General features: G+C 42.9%; 2 protein-coding genes across 7 annotated transcripts in view; both read left to right on the forward strand.

The window, feature by feature from the left end:
* The window catches only part of mmadhcb (metabolism of cobalamin associated Db), a 40,544-nt gene extending 34,897 nt beyond the window's left edge, over positions 1-5,647 (forward strand). For both annotated transcript variants that reach the window (XM_084361441.1, XM_084361442.1), the window contains exon 8: positions 5,020-5,647. In XM_084361441.1, the coding sequence (XP_084217567.1) occupies positions 5,020-5,214 (195 nt within the window). In that variant the 3' untranslated portion in view covers positions 5,215-5,647. The remainder of the gene's footprint in view (positions 1-5,019) is intronic.
* Positions 5,648-6,076: 429 nt separating this feature from the next.
* LOC311262789 (uncharacterized protein) lies at positions 6,077-15,635 on the forward strand. 5 transcript variants are annotated; one of them, XM_084362507.1, is made up of 12 exons: positions 6,077-8,786; positions 9,915-10,003; positions 10,107-10,187; positions 10,318-10,491; positions 10,613-11,238; positions 11,435-11,762; positions 11,946-12,717; positions 12,880-13,089; positions 13,211-13,500; positions 13,585-13,725; positions 13,827-13,985; positions 14,072-15,635. In XM_084362507.1, exons 4-9 carry the CDS (start codon positions 10,396-10,398, stop codon positions 13,495-13,497), a joined length of 2,319 nt encoding a protein of 772 aa, XP_084218633.1. In that variant the 5' UTR covers positions 6,077-8,786; positions 9,915-10,003; positions 10,107-10,187; positions 10,318-10,395; the 3' UTR covers positions 13,498-13,500; positions 13,585-13,725; positions 13,827-13,985; positions 14,072-15,635. The 5 variants fall into 5 exon arrangements, with proteins under 5 accessions (XP_084218633.1, XP_084218630.1, XP_084218629.1 ...); XM_084362504.1 differs by having other exon boundaries at positions 6,077-7,050; positions 8,538-8,786; positions 9,915-10,187; XM_084362503.1 differs by having other exon boundaries at positions 9,915-10,187.
* The last annotated feature ends 534 nt before the right edge of the window (positions 15,636-16,169 follow it).

Below are 16,169 nucleotides of genomic sequence, written 5' to 3' on the forward strand. Positions count from 1 at the left end.
AATTGGATCAACCAGCGTCATCTTGTTGTTTACACTAGGATTTGCATGTAGGATTTCCCAAACTCTGGGGCACTCTGGTAGCTCACCTGGTGGCGCTTGCGCCCCATGTACGGAGGCTGTAGTCCTCAGTAGCGACACAGGTTTAATTCCAGCCTGTGGCCCTTTGCTGCATGTCATCCCCCTTTGTCTCTCTCCCCCATTCCCCATCACACTCGCTGTTCTATCTCAACAAGGCGAAAAGCCAAAAAATAAAGTAAAAAAAGGATTTCCCAAAGTCTTGTCTATTTTTTTTAATTTTGGTCTTGCTGTCAGCAGCCTTTTCTCAGAAAAGCTTGTTTACTTGTTGTAATGAACAATCACAGGTTTGTGCTGTGTGCAGAGTGCAGCGAATGTGTGGTCGAGCAATAGGAAGAAAGCAGAAGGACAAATAAATGGATGCGAGTGGGCAGTGAGTCAGTTAATAAATTAGTGTCTCAAGAATCAAGACCATTCTCTCCCGTTGTTTCCCAAGTGCTGGAAAAGGGAAAGGGGTCACATCCAAAAATCAGCCAGTAACGACCCCACCTGCATTTAGGAGGACTTTCGGCAGTGGAAACGCAAAACGCATCTTGTGTTTATGTGCAGTTATCATGGGCTATGTGCAGGTTCAAAGGGCTCTTTCCCAAAAGTAAAACATGGTTCATAATTGGTGGTTATCTCAACAGTATTGGGAAGTGAGTTTCCAGAGATCAGAAGAGTTAATTTAAATGCTAAACCCTGTTACATTAAGAAGCCACTGCAACACAGCTCTGTGACAGGTGTGGTCTAAGGTAAGATTGTATGCTACTGGAGGCTTTTTAGTACTATAACAGTCCTATCTGAACTTTCACATTAAAATTTCCTTTTAGCTATTGAATTCTAATGGCAGGAATTTTATTCTACAGTGAACACAGCTGAGTGGTATGATATGGTAACGGATGACATCCATCTTAAGTCTGAATATTAGTAAGATCTAAGTCACAGTCAATGTATATTTTTGTATAATCGGTCCTAGGTGATGTGAATAGACATGAAGTCATATATCTGTATGCTAATGTTATAGTGAATAATAAACAGTTATTTAACCTCAATATCTTTTTGATATCAACTAAAATGTCTCTGAAGTACTAAGTACTGAAAGACTGCATAAAGTGTCTGGCCGGATTCACAGTCTTCTTGTATATTTGATCTTTAATCAAATAGTTTTTGATTTAAGTCAAATGTTGCCAGTTTTAGACTGCATTTATTTAGACAAAGTTCTTGTAAAGCTATTTTTGTTTAGACAACATTTAACATTGGATAGCTTTAGCTTCTTTTGTTAAAGTAAAAATATTGTTTAACAGGTAACACTTTTTGATTTCTCAAAGTAAGCTAATAAAAACGTGTATTGGTATTGTTCCTTAAACTGTGGCATCGTATGAGCATTAGTATCAACAAAATGAAATACCCAGAACCAGTGATAGGTACGCGTCCTGCTTCTCTGAAGCATTAAAATGTGAAAGGATGCAGTACACTCATTATCGATTCGACTAGGAAATGCCATACTTGTTCCTTTTGTAATGTGTAATTGTGAACAACAAATCATGTTGAAATAATGATAAAAGAAAAGTTGCCGGTCAAAAAGGATTAAAAATATCCGCTGGTCATCAGTTTCTTCCTTCTGCGCGCTGTATGCATAGTCTCAGTCATCATGACGTCCTACTTTGAGCTACAACAAGGACCAATCCTTGACACACAGATTTCATTTCAACAACTAAAGCTACAGACTTGGTGAATTTATGAATTAACTAACAATAGCCCACTGTCAAGAATGATCAACTTGATTCTGTTTTCACTCATGTCTGCCCTAGCCCTAGATCTGACATTGTTTTGTTTTCAGATTTGTGATTTTATTTGTTACATTTTCAAATGATCCACAGGTGGTCATTTGAGTTGGTCCCGGGGACAAACTACAAGGAAAACTTATCAACATCACTGCAGAACTTCATCTAACTTTAAAGTCTAAAAAGGTATCTCTGCATTATACCTGAGAATTCATGGAAGAGCAAGTACACAACAGAGCATGTGAGCGGTGAAGAGCGGTGAGAATTTCCACTCCTCGCTCACAGTGGTGTTCGTTCTTCCGACTCAAAGCTGCTCCAGGCTGTTCCACTCACTATCGCTCCACACTCCACTCCAATATTCAGCCAGCTACACTGAAATCGCCCACCGCTCAGTCCAAAAACGACAAAAATCTGCAAAATTAAGTGTAGCCTAATTGGCAGCTTAGATGAGGGGATCACCGCCGCGCGTAATGACAGAGGGTAGAAATTAGCATCAATAATCTTCTTTAACTATTAAATATACTAAGTGTGTGTGGAACAGAAATGGGTAAGTCACATCAAATACACAGCTCAACAATTGGGGATGAGGCCAGCCAGCTCCTTTGTTCTCAGGGCAAAGGCCTCACAGGTGAGCTGGCTGCCTATAGACTCCAGACTCAATGGATGTGAGGTGGAGGGAGGTGGGTTTGTTTTTTCTGGGGTTTTTTTACAGAGAGGAATTATGACACTTCCACATGTGTAGTAATTAAACCGTTTAGCACAAAGTATGGATAAAAATTATGAAACTTTTCGGATGAGATGACCTTGAGGGTACGCTCGAGTGCGACACCTGCTGGTGTTTTTTGGTAAATGAACAACATGGATTTTAAAAGGGGAAAATAAAGGTTGTGATTGGATCTCCAGTGTGGAGAGAGGATTTACACTCAATGTCCTGTGAACATCACACTGGAACGAAGTCTGTCACTGACATAATCTTAACAATGATACTATTATGATTTGTATGCTTGCTGGCGATGGAATGAGTTTCGCAATGGGCGGACATACTGTAGGCTAGTGGGATAACTGTAGATTCATTGATAAGACTGTCAGGCACACACAAAGCCAGTAATAGCCTACACTGTTTTCGGCATATAATAATGCTGTGTGACGCTAACACTCAGTTAATGTAGCTACGAACCAACTTCCACTCCATATTTATCCATAAATGGACGAAGACGTCCTGAACCAGCTGTCATATCAATTTGCCGCCTGATCCACCTGTCTGTATACCTCTGTGTAGGTTCCACCATGTCATGAGACAAACATGCAAGAAGTCGCGCAGTTTATTGTGTTTAACCGGCGAAGAGCTGTCATTACGCGCGACTATTACGCACGGCGGAGGTGATCCCCTCATCTAAGCTGCCAATTAGGCTACACTTAACAGTTACCACTACAACTCCTGAGAGTGGTGGGACAAGAAGTCCTCTTGCCCTCTTGCGCCTGGGTGTAGCTGGGATGATCAGGACAGTAGAAAAGAACCATAAAGGGGCCGCTGCCACCTGCCAAATATGCCCGGGGTTGGAGATCTCAGGGTCGGATTGAGTCAGCACAGTCTATGGCTATAATTCAATTCATTGGGCTTTTATTTTGAAGTTCAGTGTTATTTAAGATCAGAAGCGGGAGTGAAGCTGACCTCATCCTCTGCTTCAAAGAGGGACAGCCTGTCGGACAGTCTCTGCTCCGTGTCCGGAGCCCGGTTGGGACCGGAGACGGGCGGCAGAACACGCTGTGAAAATGATCTGACTGAATGGAAGCGAAGCGCTACAGCGTGCGCAGCCGAGACAGAGACCCAGCGCAGCGAGGAGATGAACTAAACGATGAGCTTGTCGCTAATGTGTAAAAATAAACACAGCTTTGAATATGTATTAATGTGCTCAAAACACAACATTTACAAAGAAGATTTTTTTTATAGGCCATTCATCAACTGTCTACGGCTAAAACTTAATTCACTGGGCTTTTATTTTGAAGTCCAGTCACTTCCGGTCTGTCATCGGCCTTAATGTGCTGTTTAAGATCAAAAAACGAAAATACAATCAAAATTTAACTGTAATTTGATTTTGGTTTCCTCGTTTTTTCGTTTTAAAACCAAAAACCAAAAAACGAAAAAACCAGCCTAAATTTTGTTTTTTTGGTTTTTGGTTTGAAACGGAAAACCAAATTACCAGCTTACTTTCGTTTTCTGACAGTTCGGTTTAAAGGAAAAATCAAACTAACGAAACGTACACGGACCGTGAAAGCTTTTTTTATTGTGTTCATTTATCACTCAGTCACTCTTGTCTTTTGTGTTACATGAGCAAAATTCAAAGCCGCTGATAAAATGGATTCAGATTTAATAAAGCGATAAATGTAGTTGTGTAAAGATTTTGCAAATCCTTTTGACCCATATTCAATGGATTTAAATATACAAGATGAGATGTTCACTGTTCACACTGATAAACCTTAATTGTTTTTGTGGGGCATCCAGGTAGCTCAGTTAGTGGAGTGTTCGCCCCATGTACAGAGGCTGTGTCTTTGCTGCAGGGGCAAAAAAAAAAAAAACATAAAACTTGTAATATACTGTATGTACTTGTTCTGAATTTGATACCTGCAGCATGTTCCAAAAAAGTTTGAACATGAGCATGTTAACCAGTCTTTTTGACCACCTTTTCCTTTAACAACACCGAGTCAAGCATATGAGAACCGAGGGCTGTAATTGTTGAAGTTTTGAAAGAGAAATTATTTCTCTATGGATATATGACTTCAGCTGCTTATCAGCCTGGGGTCTCAGTTGTCATAGTTTGTGTTTCATTATGCGGCAAAAATGTTCAATGGAAGGCAGGTCTGGACTGCAAGCACTCTTTATTATGTAGCCACACTTTTGTATTGTGCAGGATGTGACAGAATTGTCTTGCTCAAATAAACAGGCACATCCCTGAAAAAGACATCATCTGGATGGCAAAAAAAATGCTGCTCCAGAACCTGTACATACCTTTCAGCATTATTGGTGCCTTTTTTTTCTTTTCTTTTTTTATTTACCTTTTACACAGCCTCTTGACATTTTTTTAAATCAGGGTTGTAAGCAACTGCTATTTTTCTGGGGATAGATGTGATCAGATAACTATATAATAACTACATGATAAGTGTGTGTGTTCATTTGCAGTTCTTTGGCTCATACACCAACAACACACTGTTTGAGACAGACGACCGATACCGTCAGCTGGGCTTTCAGATCGAGGACCTCGGCTGCTGCAGAGTAATCCGGCACTCTTTGTGGGGGACACATGTTTTTGTGGGTGTAATATTTACCAACGCATCACCCAATAGCCTTATCATGCAGAAGTTACAGGGCAACTAAACAAGCTCAGCGACACTGGGTTGCCAGTTGAACTGAAAACTAAACTAAAAACGTATATGGACTGTCTGTTAAAATGATAAAGCTTTTGTCAAAAACATCATTACTAGATTATTTTGGAGCTTCACAAACTAACACGTTTGTGTTAGTAAAAGTTGATATTGATTGGGGATTGGCATAAGTACTTGAGCACTCAATTGGACAGTACTTATTCAATGTATAGAATCACATTTTTTGCTTGTTTAATAAAAAAATAAACATATACAGCATAAAATGTTATTTTCCCTGTTTTGTATTAAGGTAGGCTAACCTTAACCCCTACTGAGTAGTATGCATCAATGAAAATAAGATGCTCATTCCCAATATTGATAGATATTTATAGATTCCAAGCTACTGAAATGCTGCAGTTATCTCAATAAAGTTTGTCTTAACTGTACTGCAAGTGGTTACTTTTTAATTTCAAATCCCTCTCTGCAAGGTCTTTCTTTCTCTCCTTCAACTCATGCTTAATCAGTAAAACCTTCTAATTCTGACAAGTTATAATACTACCTTCAATAGTGTCATTTCTCTGTGTGTGTGTATATATATATATATATTTCTATATATATATATATATTTCTATCTATATATATATATATAGGTCCGGGGCATATGTGGAGGAGGCAGGCTGAGAAGGGAGCAGGATGGGGCGTTGCCAGGCAGTGGCTGTGTCCAAATTCAGGGGCTGCAGCCCACGAAGTGCGCATTTGAAGACCAATTATGTCACAACGCTGCACGAAGGCTGTCCAAATTCAGAGGCTCCTTCAAACGCAGCCCACAAATGCAGCCTGGCCTTCCCTCTTTTCAGAGGACGCACCGCTACTATCCTTCACGGCCTGTTATATCCCAAGATTCTTTGCGCACCGCTGCTCAGTCCCGAAACAGAAGAGGAAGCAAGAGAAAATGGCGACATCAAGTGGCGCAGACATGACATTCAAATTTAAGTAATGGGTTCATACTCGGTTTTTAGTCATGTAAACATCCAACGCCAGATATGTTAAACTTCAAGGGACTTTAAAACCTCCAAATTTCAACTTTCAGTTAAAATACGTGAAGCTGGTAATGCTATGGTAAATATAGTTACTATTCACCAATGGGTTAATGTTTACTTTGTAATGTTAATGACTCAATTTAGATTTGACACATTTTGTCGTTAATTTTTTTACACACACAAATAAATGTACACGTTTGATAGATTTGAACCAAAACAGACTTGCATCTCTTCATTCACAATCGTGGCGTAACCCGCAGATTCCACTGGATACGGTACAGCTACAGTACGGCTGCGTTACGGCTCTGGTACGATTGTGCTCCGTCGTCCTCGTCCGGCAACCCCCACCAGTTGCGTTTTGAGCAGCTTCGCCGATCAGCTGGAGAAACGAAACCGAGGAATTCCCGCGATAATTACATAATCACACACGACCGCAGTTATATGTATGTGTTATAAACACAACAACACGAAGTGTTCCCGACCGACGGATTAGAAGAAGAGCTCGTATTTGTCTCTTTTTTGAGGTTTTTGTGTTTGTATCAACACGGAGTGTTTTATTTTGAAAATCAACCAGATGTCTTGTTGTTGTTTCGTGTCTGACTTCCTGTCTGCTCTGTGCTAAATTCGGCTGAATTGCTGCGTTGTGTTGCGGCGTCCGCCAGAATAGAAGTCTTGCGTATCTGCTCCGCAGGGCTGCGGACTGCCGGAGCTGGGACGCAGCAGACACGCAGCGCAGCGGACCTGGTGGAAGTTAACACATAGACTAGAGTGCTACGGATCAGTCGTACCGTATCCAGTGGAATCTGTGGGTAAGGGTAAGGGGTGGGAACATCTGGTGAGGCAACCAGGAAATACTCCGAAGGCTAGACCGTCCCATTTAACAATGGTGGACGAGGCTTTCAAAGACCTGTCCAAAAGACCCGGCCCTTGTGGACCGCAAAGGCTAGGTCCTTGAAGGCTGCAGCCCCTGAATTTGGACACAGCCAGAGACTGGTGGAGCAGAGTGGGGTCGGAGAGCAGAGCAGGCAGGCGGGTGCTGAAACAGAGGAAAAAAGGTCAAAAACGTGTTTCTTATCAAGTTCTGGGTTTATGAGCTAGAGTCGAGCTGTATACTGACTGAACAGTGGCTAGGATCTGGCATTGAGTGTGTGGCAGGACTGAGTAGAAGTAGGCTGAGATACAGCTGATGGGGCTCTGCTCTGTCTTGGCACACCTGAAACCACTCTGCTCACCACATACACACACACTCAGCAGATGTAACAGGGGTGTCTTTTTTTCTTTTTTTTAAAAAATGAACAAGAAAGACGAAAGGGCTGTCTTTAAAGGTTATTTCTATCCTGAGCATGAAAAGGATTGACTGTACCATACTTGGCTATTCTGCAACCAGTACTAACCTGGGACTTTATTTATGAAACTTGCATACAATCAGTTTTGATCTTAAGTATGACTTAAATAGAAAACTACACCAATGGTTATTTATGAAAACTGTTCTGAGACATGGAAATAATCGTATCTCTAAGCAAAGTGTAGACTTGACTGATGTAATTTTCCTGCTGGTTATTGCAGTTTGGGATGCATATGCATCGCTGGCTCTGGTGAGCTTTGCATTAGATTATAAAGTGCCCTACATAACTTTGTAGGAAATTCAAAGGTAATATTTACAATATCAATGTGATATCCCCATCTTCAGAGGGGAATAAGGTCCCAGAAAACTGTTTGAAGCTTCACTTTAATATTTTCACACTGTAAATTAACAGCAAAGAACTAGCAGCAGGGTTATTTTACTGTTAATTCCATGTTCTACTACTGTAAACTACTTTAACACACCATATGAATTCTATACATTTAACTAAATAATTAAAATGCAGCAATAAAAATATTCAACGGAAAAGAAGAGAGTGAGAAAATATACATTCAGTTATGGACATTTATTTTAAAAAAGGCAGCCCTGAAATAAATAATTACTTCATACAAACAAATTGTTTTTTTTCCGTTACAGTTGGAAATTTTATGTATGCGTAACAAAACATGGCAGTTATCGATTATTTCAATGGAGGTGATACCACAAAATAAGCTTTTTAAAATAAATTGGAGAATGATTCAACTTGCCACTGAGTGTCACTGCACAATTTGTCAGTGGGATTAAAAAAAAACATCAGTCCCCCAGAAATTTACATGGTAGAAAATCTAGCCAGTCTGCCATTAGTGGTAGACACGACATTTAGGCATTGACAAAATGCATCTTTCCTCAAAACAACTAACAAAAAAGTTTGAACAGTGGTGTCTGTGTCTACAGTAATAATAATAATTAAAACTGCAAGCAGTGATGAACGGGCCCTCGCCCCCACACGTACGTCGGAGGCCTGTGGCGCCGTCGGAGGCCGCGCGCCCAGATGTGTATTCACCCTTTGCCTTTGGAAATTTCCTGCCTAAGTGGGATACGTGTCACACAAAACACAAAGTGATAAGGACTTCCTGCGTGATGGCGAAGGATCACAATTGACCGTACCATCACGCCCACCAGGTGTAAAACAGGCTGTTGAAGGTAGGATGCTACTGAGTGAATGTGAAGTCTGTGGTGTTAAATCTGTAGGACGAGTTAGTGAAAGTATGAGACTTAGAAATTGGGATCGCACAGAATGGGAAAAGCCATAAGGGGGTCATTGAAATTAATCACACTGCCACGCCCACCAGGAATAACGTAGACGAAAGCTTTTCACAACTTTTCATCATCAAGGTATGAAGATGCTTCTGAGTGAATGTGAAGTCTGTGGTGTTAAATCTGTAGGAGGAGTTAGTTAATGTACGAGGCTTAGAAAAGGATTTCTACAGAATGGGAACAGCCATAAGGGGTCATTGCACTGCCACGCCCACCAGGTATATCGGAGGCGAAAGCTTTTCACAAGGTGTCATCATCAAGGTCTGAAGATGATATGTAGTGAGTGTGAAGTCTGTGGCGTTAAATCTGTAGGACAAGTTACATAAAGTACAAGGCGAAAACATGTACTTTATGTACATGGGAAAAGCCATAAGAGGGGCGTTAGGGGGCGCTACTGAGCTGTCGTGCTGCGCATGAGGGCAGTTGTGGTATTGAATTAATGTACTCATGGGTAAGGAGCTACAGGCCAAATTTGGTGAGTCTGCGAACATCCTAAAGTCCCAAAAAATTTGTCGGAAAAAATGAAATTCGCCGCACGCCGTTCAAGATGGCCGACTTCCTGTTGCAGCTAAAATTCTGAAAAAAAGAATTCCTGGCTAAATCCTTAAGACCCATGACACCTGCGTATTTCAAGATGATTGGAGAAAAAGTTCGCGGGGACAAAACAGCGTTAGGTGGTGCTATGGAGTCCCCTGGCGACACCCATCCCCAATCACGTTGAAATCAGATAGCAGCACGCAAATATGATGTATGTTCCAAGTGTGCTGAGTTTTGGGGTATGTTCAGGACTCCAAAAATGCGATCTCGTGGAAGGAAGAATAATAACTAAAACTGCAAGCAGTGATGAACGGGCCCTCGTCCCCGCACATACATCGGGCTGTGGCGCCGTCGGAGGCCTGTGTGCCCAGATGTGTGCTTGCCCATTGCCTGTGGAAATGTTCTACCTACTGTAAATGGGATACGTGTCACACAACAAAAAATTTCGCTTCATATTTTATGTAACTTGTCCTACAGATTGAACACCACATACTTTACACTCACTACATATCATCTTCAGACCTTGATGATGACACCTTGTGAAAAGCTTTTTGACTTTGTCATCGGTAAGTAATGAGGATTTACATGCTGATATTTATATTATTAATATATTCAACTATATTAAAATGTACAGGGCTCCACTTAAGGTTCTCTTTTTCTTTTTGTCAGTTTACAAAGCCACGGTTTGGTGGCTCTCATGGTGTCGCTTTAAAGCCAAACCTGAGTTTGGCTGGGAAGCATGCAACTAAGGTAATGTAAGGAGAGTGACACAGCTTGAATTTGAATTTGCAATATATGCGATCTGATCCTATTACTATAATACCTAATAATGATAGATTGTTTTATTATAATGTTGTAAACTGTGCTCTTATTCTCTCAGCCCGTCAGTAGAACATCTGAGCCATCCAGCACTATCACAAGTGCGATTGCAAGAAGGACGCCTTCCCCTTCCCGCAGGATGTTCATTCAGACTGTCTCTCCTCTTTCACTTCCTCCCTCTCCTGTGCCTTTAACCGCCTCAACTTCCTCCATTCCACCAGCCACTGCCAGAGCTGTAAGAAACTAAATTAAGTTGTTTTCTTCACATTGACATTTTACTAAACTCAAAACAAGTATTCTTCATGAGTGGATTGTAATCATATCTATATATGTACTTTTTAAAAATGATAAATTAGGAAGTGCCATCTGCCGCCTCCTCCTGTATCTCCTCTGGTACCTCCTCTGCTCCTCTCGCCCCTGTGACCTCTGCATCTGCCTCTGCTGGTGTCTCCTCTGCTGCTCCATCTGTGGCTGGTCCTTCAGCTCAGCCTGCACCTGATACTCTGCCACTGGCTGAAAATGTGGAGACTGCTCCTGGGTCAGAGCCTGGCTGGCTGCCCACAAAGCTGATCAAGACCATACCAGTTCAAGATCAGAAATGGATCTCAGCAGCTCTCTGGAAGAACCAGCGGCTGCGCACTGACCTCAGACTGTGGTATGATCCACCAGAGCCAGCCCTCATTTATCATCAGGTCCCCAATCCAGAGCGCTTCTTTGCTCACCGCCTTCTCTTGTGGATGCCATACCACCTATGGAAGGTCAGCCTGAGCTGTCCTGTGTGTGGAAAGCAGCTCACAAGCTATGGAGCCCACAAGAGAGCCCGCCACGTTCTGGATGTCGACAGGTATTACCTGTTGATAACAGAGACTCTCTGGTGCAGTTCGGTTGGTTGCAAAACAACCTACCTTTCCACCAGCAAGACTGTCTTGGATCAGCTGGATTTGGCACACAGGCTGGAGTTCAGACTGATCCTGACTCGAAAGTGAGTACACTGAGATAATTTAGCTTAGGTCACAGATGTTTGTCATTGAACACACAACAGATGAATTGTTTTTTGTGATGAGAATTATTGTTTGAATTTTGAGCTGACTCAGATCTCCTTCCTCCAGTTCTAAATTAACGCAAAATTATTTGAACAGTTTTAATATGTGTCTCTTTCTGTCTCTTTCCCAATACAGATACGCTTGTGATATGCGGGTGATTCGCTTTCTGAGGGAGAGGGCGCTCGGTAACAGTCCCACCCGCTTGGTTAGACAGCTGAGGGAAAACCACAGCGAGGAGTGGCTTAAGCGCCTCTGCCGGTACCTTGGGGCATGCTCGGACTTAGCGGCCCGGCCAAGCCTGCTCCCTGTCAAGTTCCAGGAACCACCTGAGCCAGTGGATATTCCCTCACACAGGTGGATGTTGGCTGTTTACGGACGAGACATCCTCAGCAGGCTGGACCACATCAAAGCCAGCATTACATCCGTCTTTGGCAGTATCCTGAAATTGGACTCTACAAAGAAGGTAAATGTTTTTGACTGTTAACACCGTAAATTACTACATTATAAACAAAAGTAGTCTAAAATACAACATTAGCAGTAGGCCTACATACAATTTAGAAGAGAAACATAGTACTATTATACTAGCGCTCACATATAAATTCAACAATTTATTTAATCGTTCACTGTCTTTTCTGTTTCATTACAGATCACCAAGAAGCTGTCAGGCATTGCCAAGGGGACCGCCCTGTGGCTTACAACCGTGAGCAACGAGAGAGGTCAAATCCTAATCAGTGTCCTGACTGCTCAGGAGGGTTCTGGCTTGGACATCATGGCAAGAGACCTCATCTGCAGGTACAGAAATGCTGGTGTGGCTCCTCCTCAGCTACTCTATGTAGACTGTGACTGTTGTCGGGAGGACAGAGGAGAGACCAAGTTGAAGGAAAGATATGGTGGGTGGCCAGACCTGGTTGTCAAGCTCGACATATACCACTTCATGCGGCGACTGGCATCTGGGTGTACAAAGGATGCACATCCTTTGTACCCTATCTTCATGGCCAAACTGTCGAGCTGCATTTTTGAGTGGGACAGAGGAGATGTTGCCTTGCTGCGTCAAGCCAAGCGGGAGCAGCTGAGACAGGAAGCTATCCCTGGCATCACAGACAGTATAGTGGACCAGCAGATCACCAAGGAGGAACTGGCCCTGCACTGTAGAAGGCAGACAAGAGGAGAGAGGCAGACCATCGTTATGATAGAGCAACTCCTTAACGAGTTGATCGGGGTCAAGGGCAGAGACTTTCTTGGTGTCCCTCTTTTGGACCAGGAGAAGATGCAGCACATCTGGCATGAACCAGGTGTGCTGCTCTATACGCAGACTGGCACCACCACCAAGGCAGGAATTGTCCTGCCAAACTACAGATGTGCAAGGGGGTCCACATCGCTTGAGTCATTTCACCTACATGTGAACAGGTTCATTCCAGGTTAGGATGAATCATTATTCATCAAATATTTACAGTTTAGCATTTTACTTTATTGTTTTCATCACCAGTATCTTGGAAACAGTGACACAATTAATGTTTTCAAATGACCAAACACAACAAATTAACATGCAGTTGTGCTCACATTTGTACTACTACCTTAAGGAACGAGTGCCAACAGCTTGAATTTCCAGCTGTACCTCCTGGAAGGTCTCAATAGATGGAACCAGGACCGTGAAGCTGCATCCCTGGCAGTCAAGCCTCCCTCCCTGCTCAGCTACTCCGGAGACCTTGTTCACTGCGTGAACACGCTCAGTGTCAAGGTGCTTGGAAGGAAGCTCGACCCCTCTTTTCAGCCACCTGCTGTTTACACTGGTTAGTTTTAGCTTTCCATCACGATGAAGCTATTTGTTATATACATTAAATAGAACAATCTTTTTTATGAATTTTGTGAGAGCCAATTTTCCTCTTTCTGTTATTGTCTTGTCTGTCCCAGGGGAGCTAATAGGTATAGATTACCTATTCCGCCAGACAGGAAAGGCCTTACAGAATGCACATGCTGACTCAGAGGAGACCAATCAGATGCTGGAGGATGTCGGCACTGAGGAAGAGCTGCAAGATGAGGGCTTTGAAGACACTGGCTTTGACCCAACAGTTGAAGTTCTGGCCCTGTCCTCTGACCCCTCATCTGTCACCACCAGCTCAGCCCACATTCCTCCGACCCCTCCGCAGGCCTCTGCTGGTCCTACGCAACCCATCACCTTTGCGGCACCTCAACAGTAGCTGGTAAGTGTTTTTTTATGTGACATATCATCTGTTTTACTTGTGGTGTAGTGTGAATTTTTATTTCAATTGTATCGATTGTTTCAGGCTTTCACTTTGCTGACCAAAAGGTCCTCAGCCACCAGCTCAGTCTCTGTCCCTCCTCTCCCCACCACCCTCACAACCACTTGGTCTGCTGCTACAGCTACTGCAGGGTCACAAACTCCAGCAGCACCTGAGCAACAGCTGGTAAGTCTTTTTGTGAAATGTTGTGTCAAAAAGGTGTCAGTGGTCTTATTGTTTTGCTTGTCATTGTATTATTTTGATGATTATTTTATTACATTTAACAGATATTGTATGAGCACACCACGTCCTCTGGCCCATCTGCTGCCCCCAGCACAGCCGCTGCCCCTCCCTACATCACCATCCTACCAAACATTCTGTCCACTCAAACCGCTGCTCCCTCTGGGGCACCTGCCATGACCCGAGCAGCACCTGAGCAACAGCTGGTAAGGCATTTTGTGACTAGTTAGACAGTGACAGATGTGTTACTTTTCTGCCTGTGATATTGATTTTGATGTACCTTATTTTCCAGCAGGCTGTTGATGAGCACGGTATCCCAGGGATGGACCGAGTGGATAGCCTGGCAGAGTACTTGGTGGGGCTTCGGACTGAAACTGGCCAGACACTGAGCAACCAGCAGGCCAGTACAATTGTCGCCCTTTGGCAGAACCTCCTGCCATATGACCAGCAAAGGGTGGTGTATGCTGCGCGGCACCAGGTGCGTCTGACCACAGGACGCTTCAGGTCTTCAAAAAAGAGACCTGAATTTACACCAGGTGTGGAGAGCATGACGCGTTGCTCCTTGGCGTCTTCGGGATCCCCTGCCCAGTGGCCAGACTGTAGTCGGCTAGTAGAATCCATCTGTGTCAAGCTGTGTAGCGTTCACAAGAGCCCAAAAAAACAGGGCAGTTGCTCACTGACAAGATGGACTCTGATCGTAACTGACTACGGGAAGATCAGGCAGCTGGTCCTGGGTAATGCCACGGTTATGCAGGGCACTACTCTGCAGTTGTTTGAGATAAATCAAACAACGCTGGTTCAGTGGCACAACAAGAGACTGAAGAGGCAGGACAGTAGTATTCTGCTCCAAGGGGTCAACTTGCCTGCCTCTATTCCAGTTGCTCCTGCGCCTCTCCCACCTGTACAGGTGCGCCCCACAGCTGCACCCCCACGCCCTGGACCCCAGCATCAGTACCACTTGCCTCGGAGTACAGCAGGACAGGCGGTGGTCAAGAGGAAGTCTGCAGCTCAGAGGCAGTTGTTCCCTCAGCCGGCACCTCCACCTACATCTGCCACTTTGCCTGTTGTCCCGAACCCCAGCCCTGTCATCGCTCCACTTATTGTAATGATCCCACAAGCACCTGGAGCCCAACAGATCGCTCCTTCTGTCCCGCTTCTCTCCCCACCACCTGCCCGCAGGACTTACACCCGGACAGTTGACAAAAATAAGTGTAGTCAGTGCCAACAGCCCCGCAATCGAGAAACTGGTCACAGCCAGTATTATGGCTACATATACTGTCCCCAGAAAGCAAACATGCCAGTCGAGCAATGGATGGAGGAGATGCGGAGAAAAAGGGCAGAAAAAAAATAGATTTGTCTCTGTGTGTACATATTGTAAATAGTTTTAAAAGAAAATAAATGTCTTGTTATATTTTAGTCTTGTTCTGATAGTTTCCTAGCCTTATTTATCTTCTACTTTTAGTTTATTTATTTTATTTTATATACTTGTTTGATTTTTTTCTTAGTATTTCAGGTTAGTCAGGCCTCCAATAATCAACAATGTAGTATTAATCAGTATATACTGTGCACATTCAGTCTCAACAATACAAGGGCTCGACTATATTGACTGAATAAAATCTGTTTTTCTGTAAAAAAGCTAACTGCATTATAGTTAGTAGTTTGCATTATAGTGTGCTATAGTTTTAGGTGTGTACACACACAGAATTAAGGTGTGAAGTTTGTTATTTCTACCAAAAATGTCAAGCAAACTTAAGCTGCAAAAATGAAAATTATTGCAGTACTTGCAATGCTTGTATTCACTGGTCAGAAAGGTTCAATATATTCTAGCCAAAATAAATGCAAAACATGTGTGTCTACCTGTGGTGATTTTTTACAAATGATTCTTACATTGCTATATAAAGTTTATTATTATTTCATTAGTAATAACATTTTGACATTGTGTAAGCATCAAACAACACAATTAACTGCTATTTGGTTGTATGACATTCACAAGAAGCCCCTATCCAATTTGTATCACTTATTAAGTGATATTTGATAGATTTATAACACTTGGCAATTTTGGGTAGCAACATGTTCCAGTCGGGAACCGAACCGGTAACCTCTGGGTCCACAGCTTCCTGCCATACTCCAGTTAAGTGACATGTTTGGTCATATTTCTCAAAATAATAGAGAGAAAACAGTGTCCAATAACTTCTGATGGGCAGAAGAGACACTAATAACTATCAGTTCACTTCATTTCTCTGAATTTCTCAATTTTTCCTCTTTTTCCTTCATTTTTCTTCTTCCCCCTTCTCCCCCTTCTTTCCTTCTTCTTCCCCCCCCTATACAGACTATTGTTCCCCAGCTTTAGCGGAGTGGGTAGAGCAGCAGGCTGGTTCAAAACCCCAGCT

This window comes from Pagrus pagrus (assembly GCF_965226575.1).
Source record: "Pagrus pagrus genome assembly, chromosome: 9".
In the NCBI taxonomy this organism is placed as follows: Eukaryota; Metazoa; Chordata; class Actinopteri; order Spariformes; family Sparidae; genus Pagrus; species Pagrus pagrus.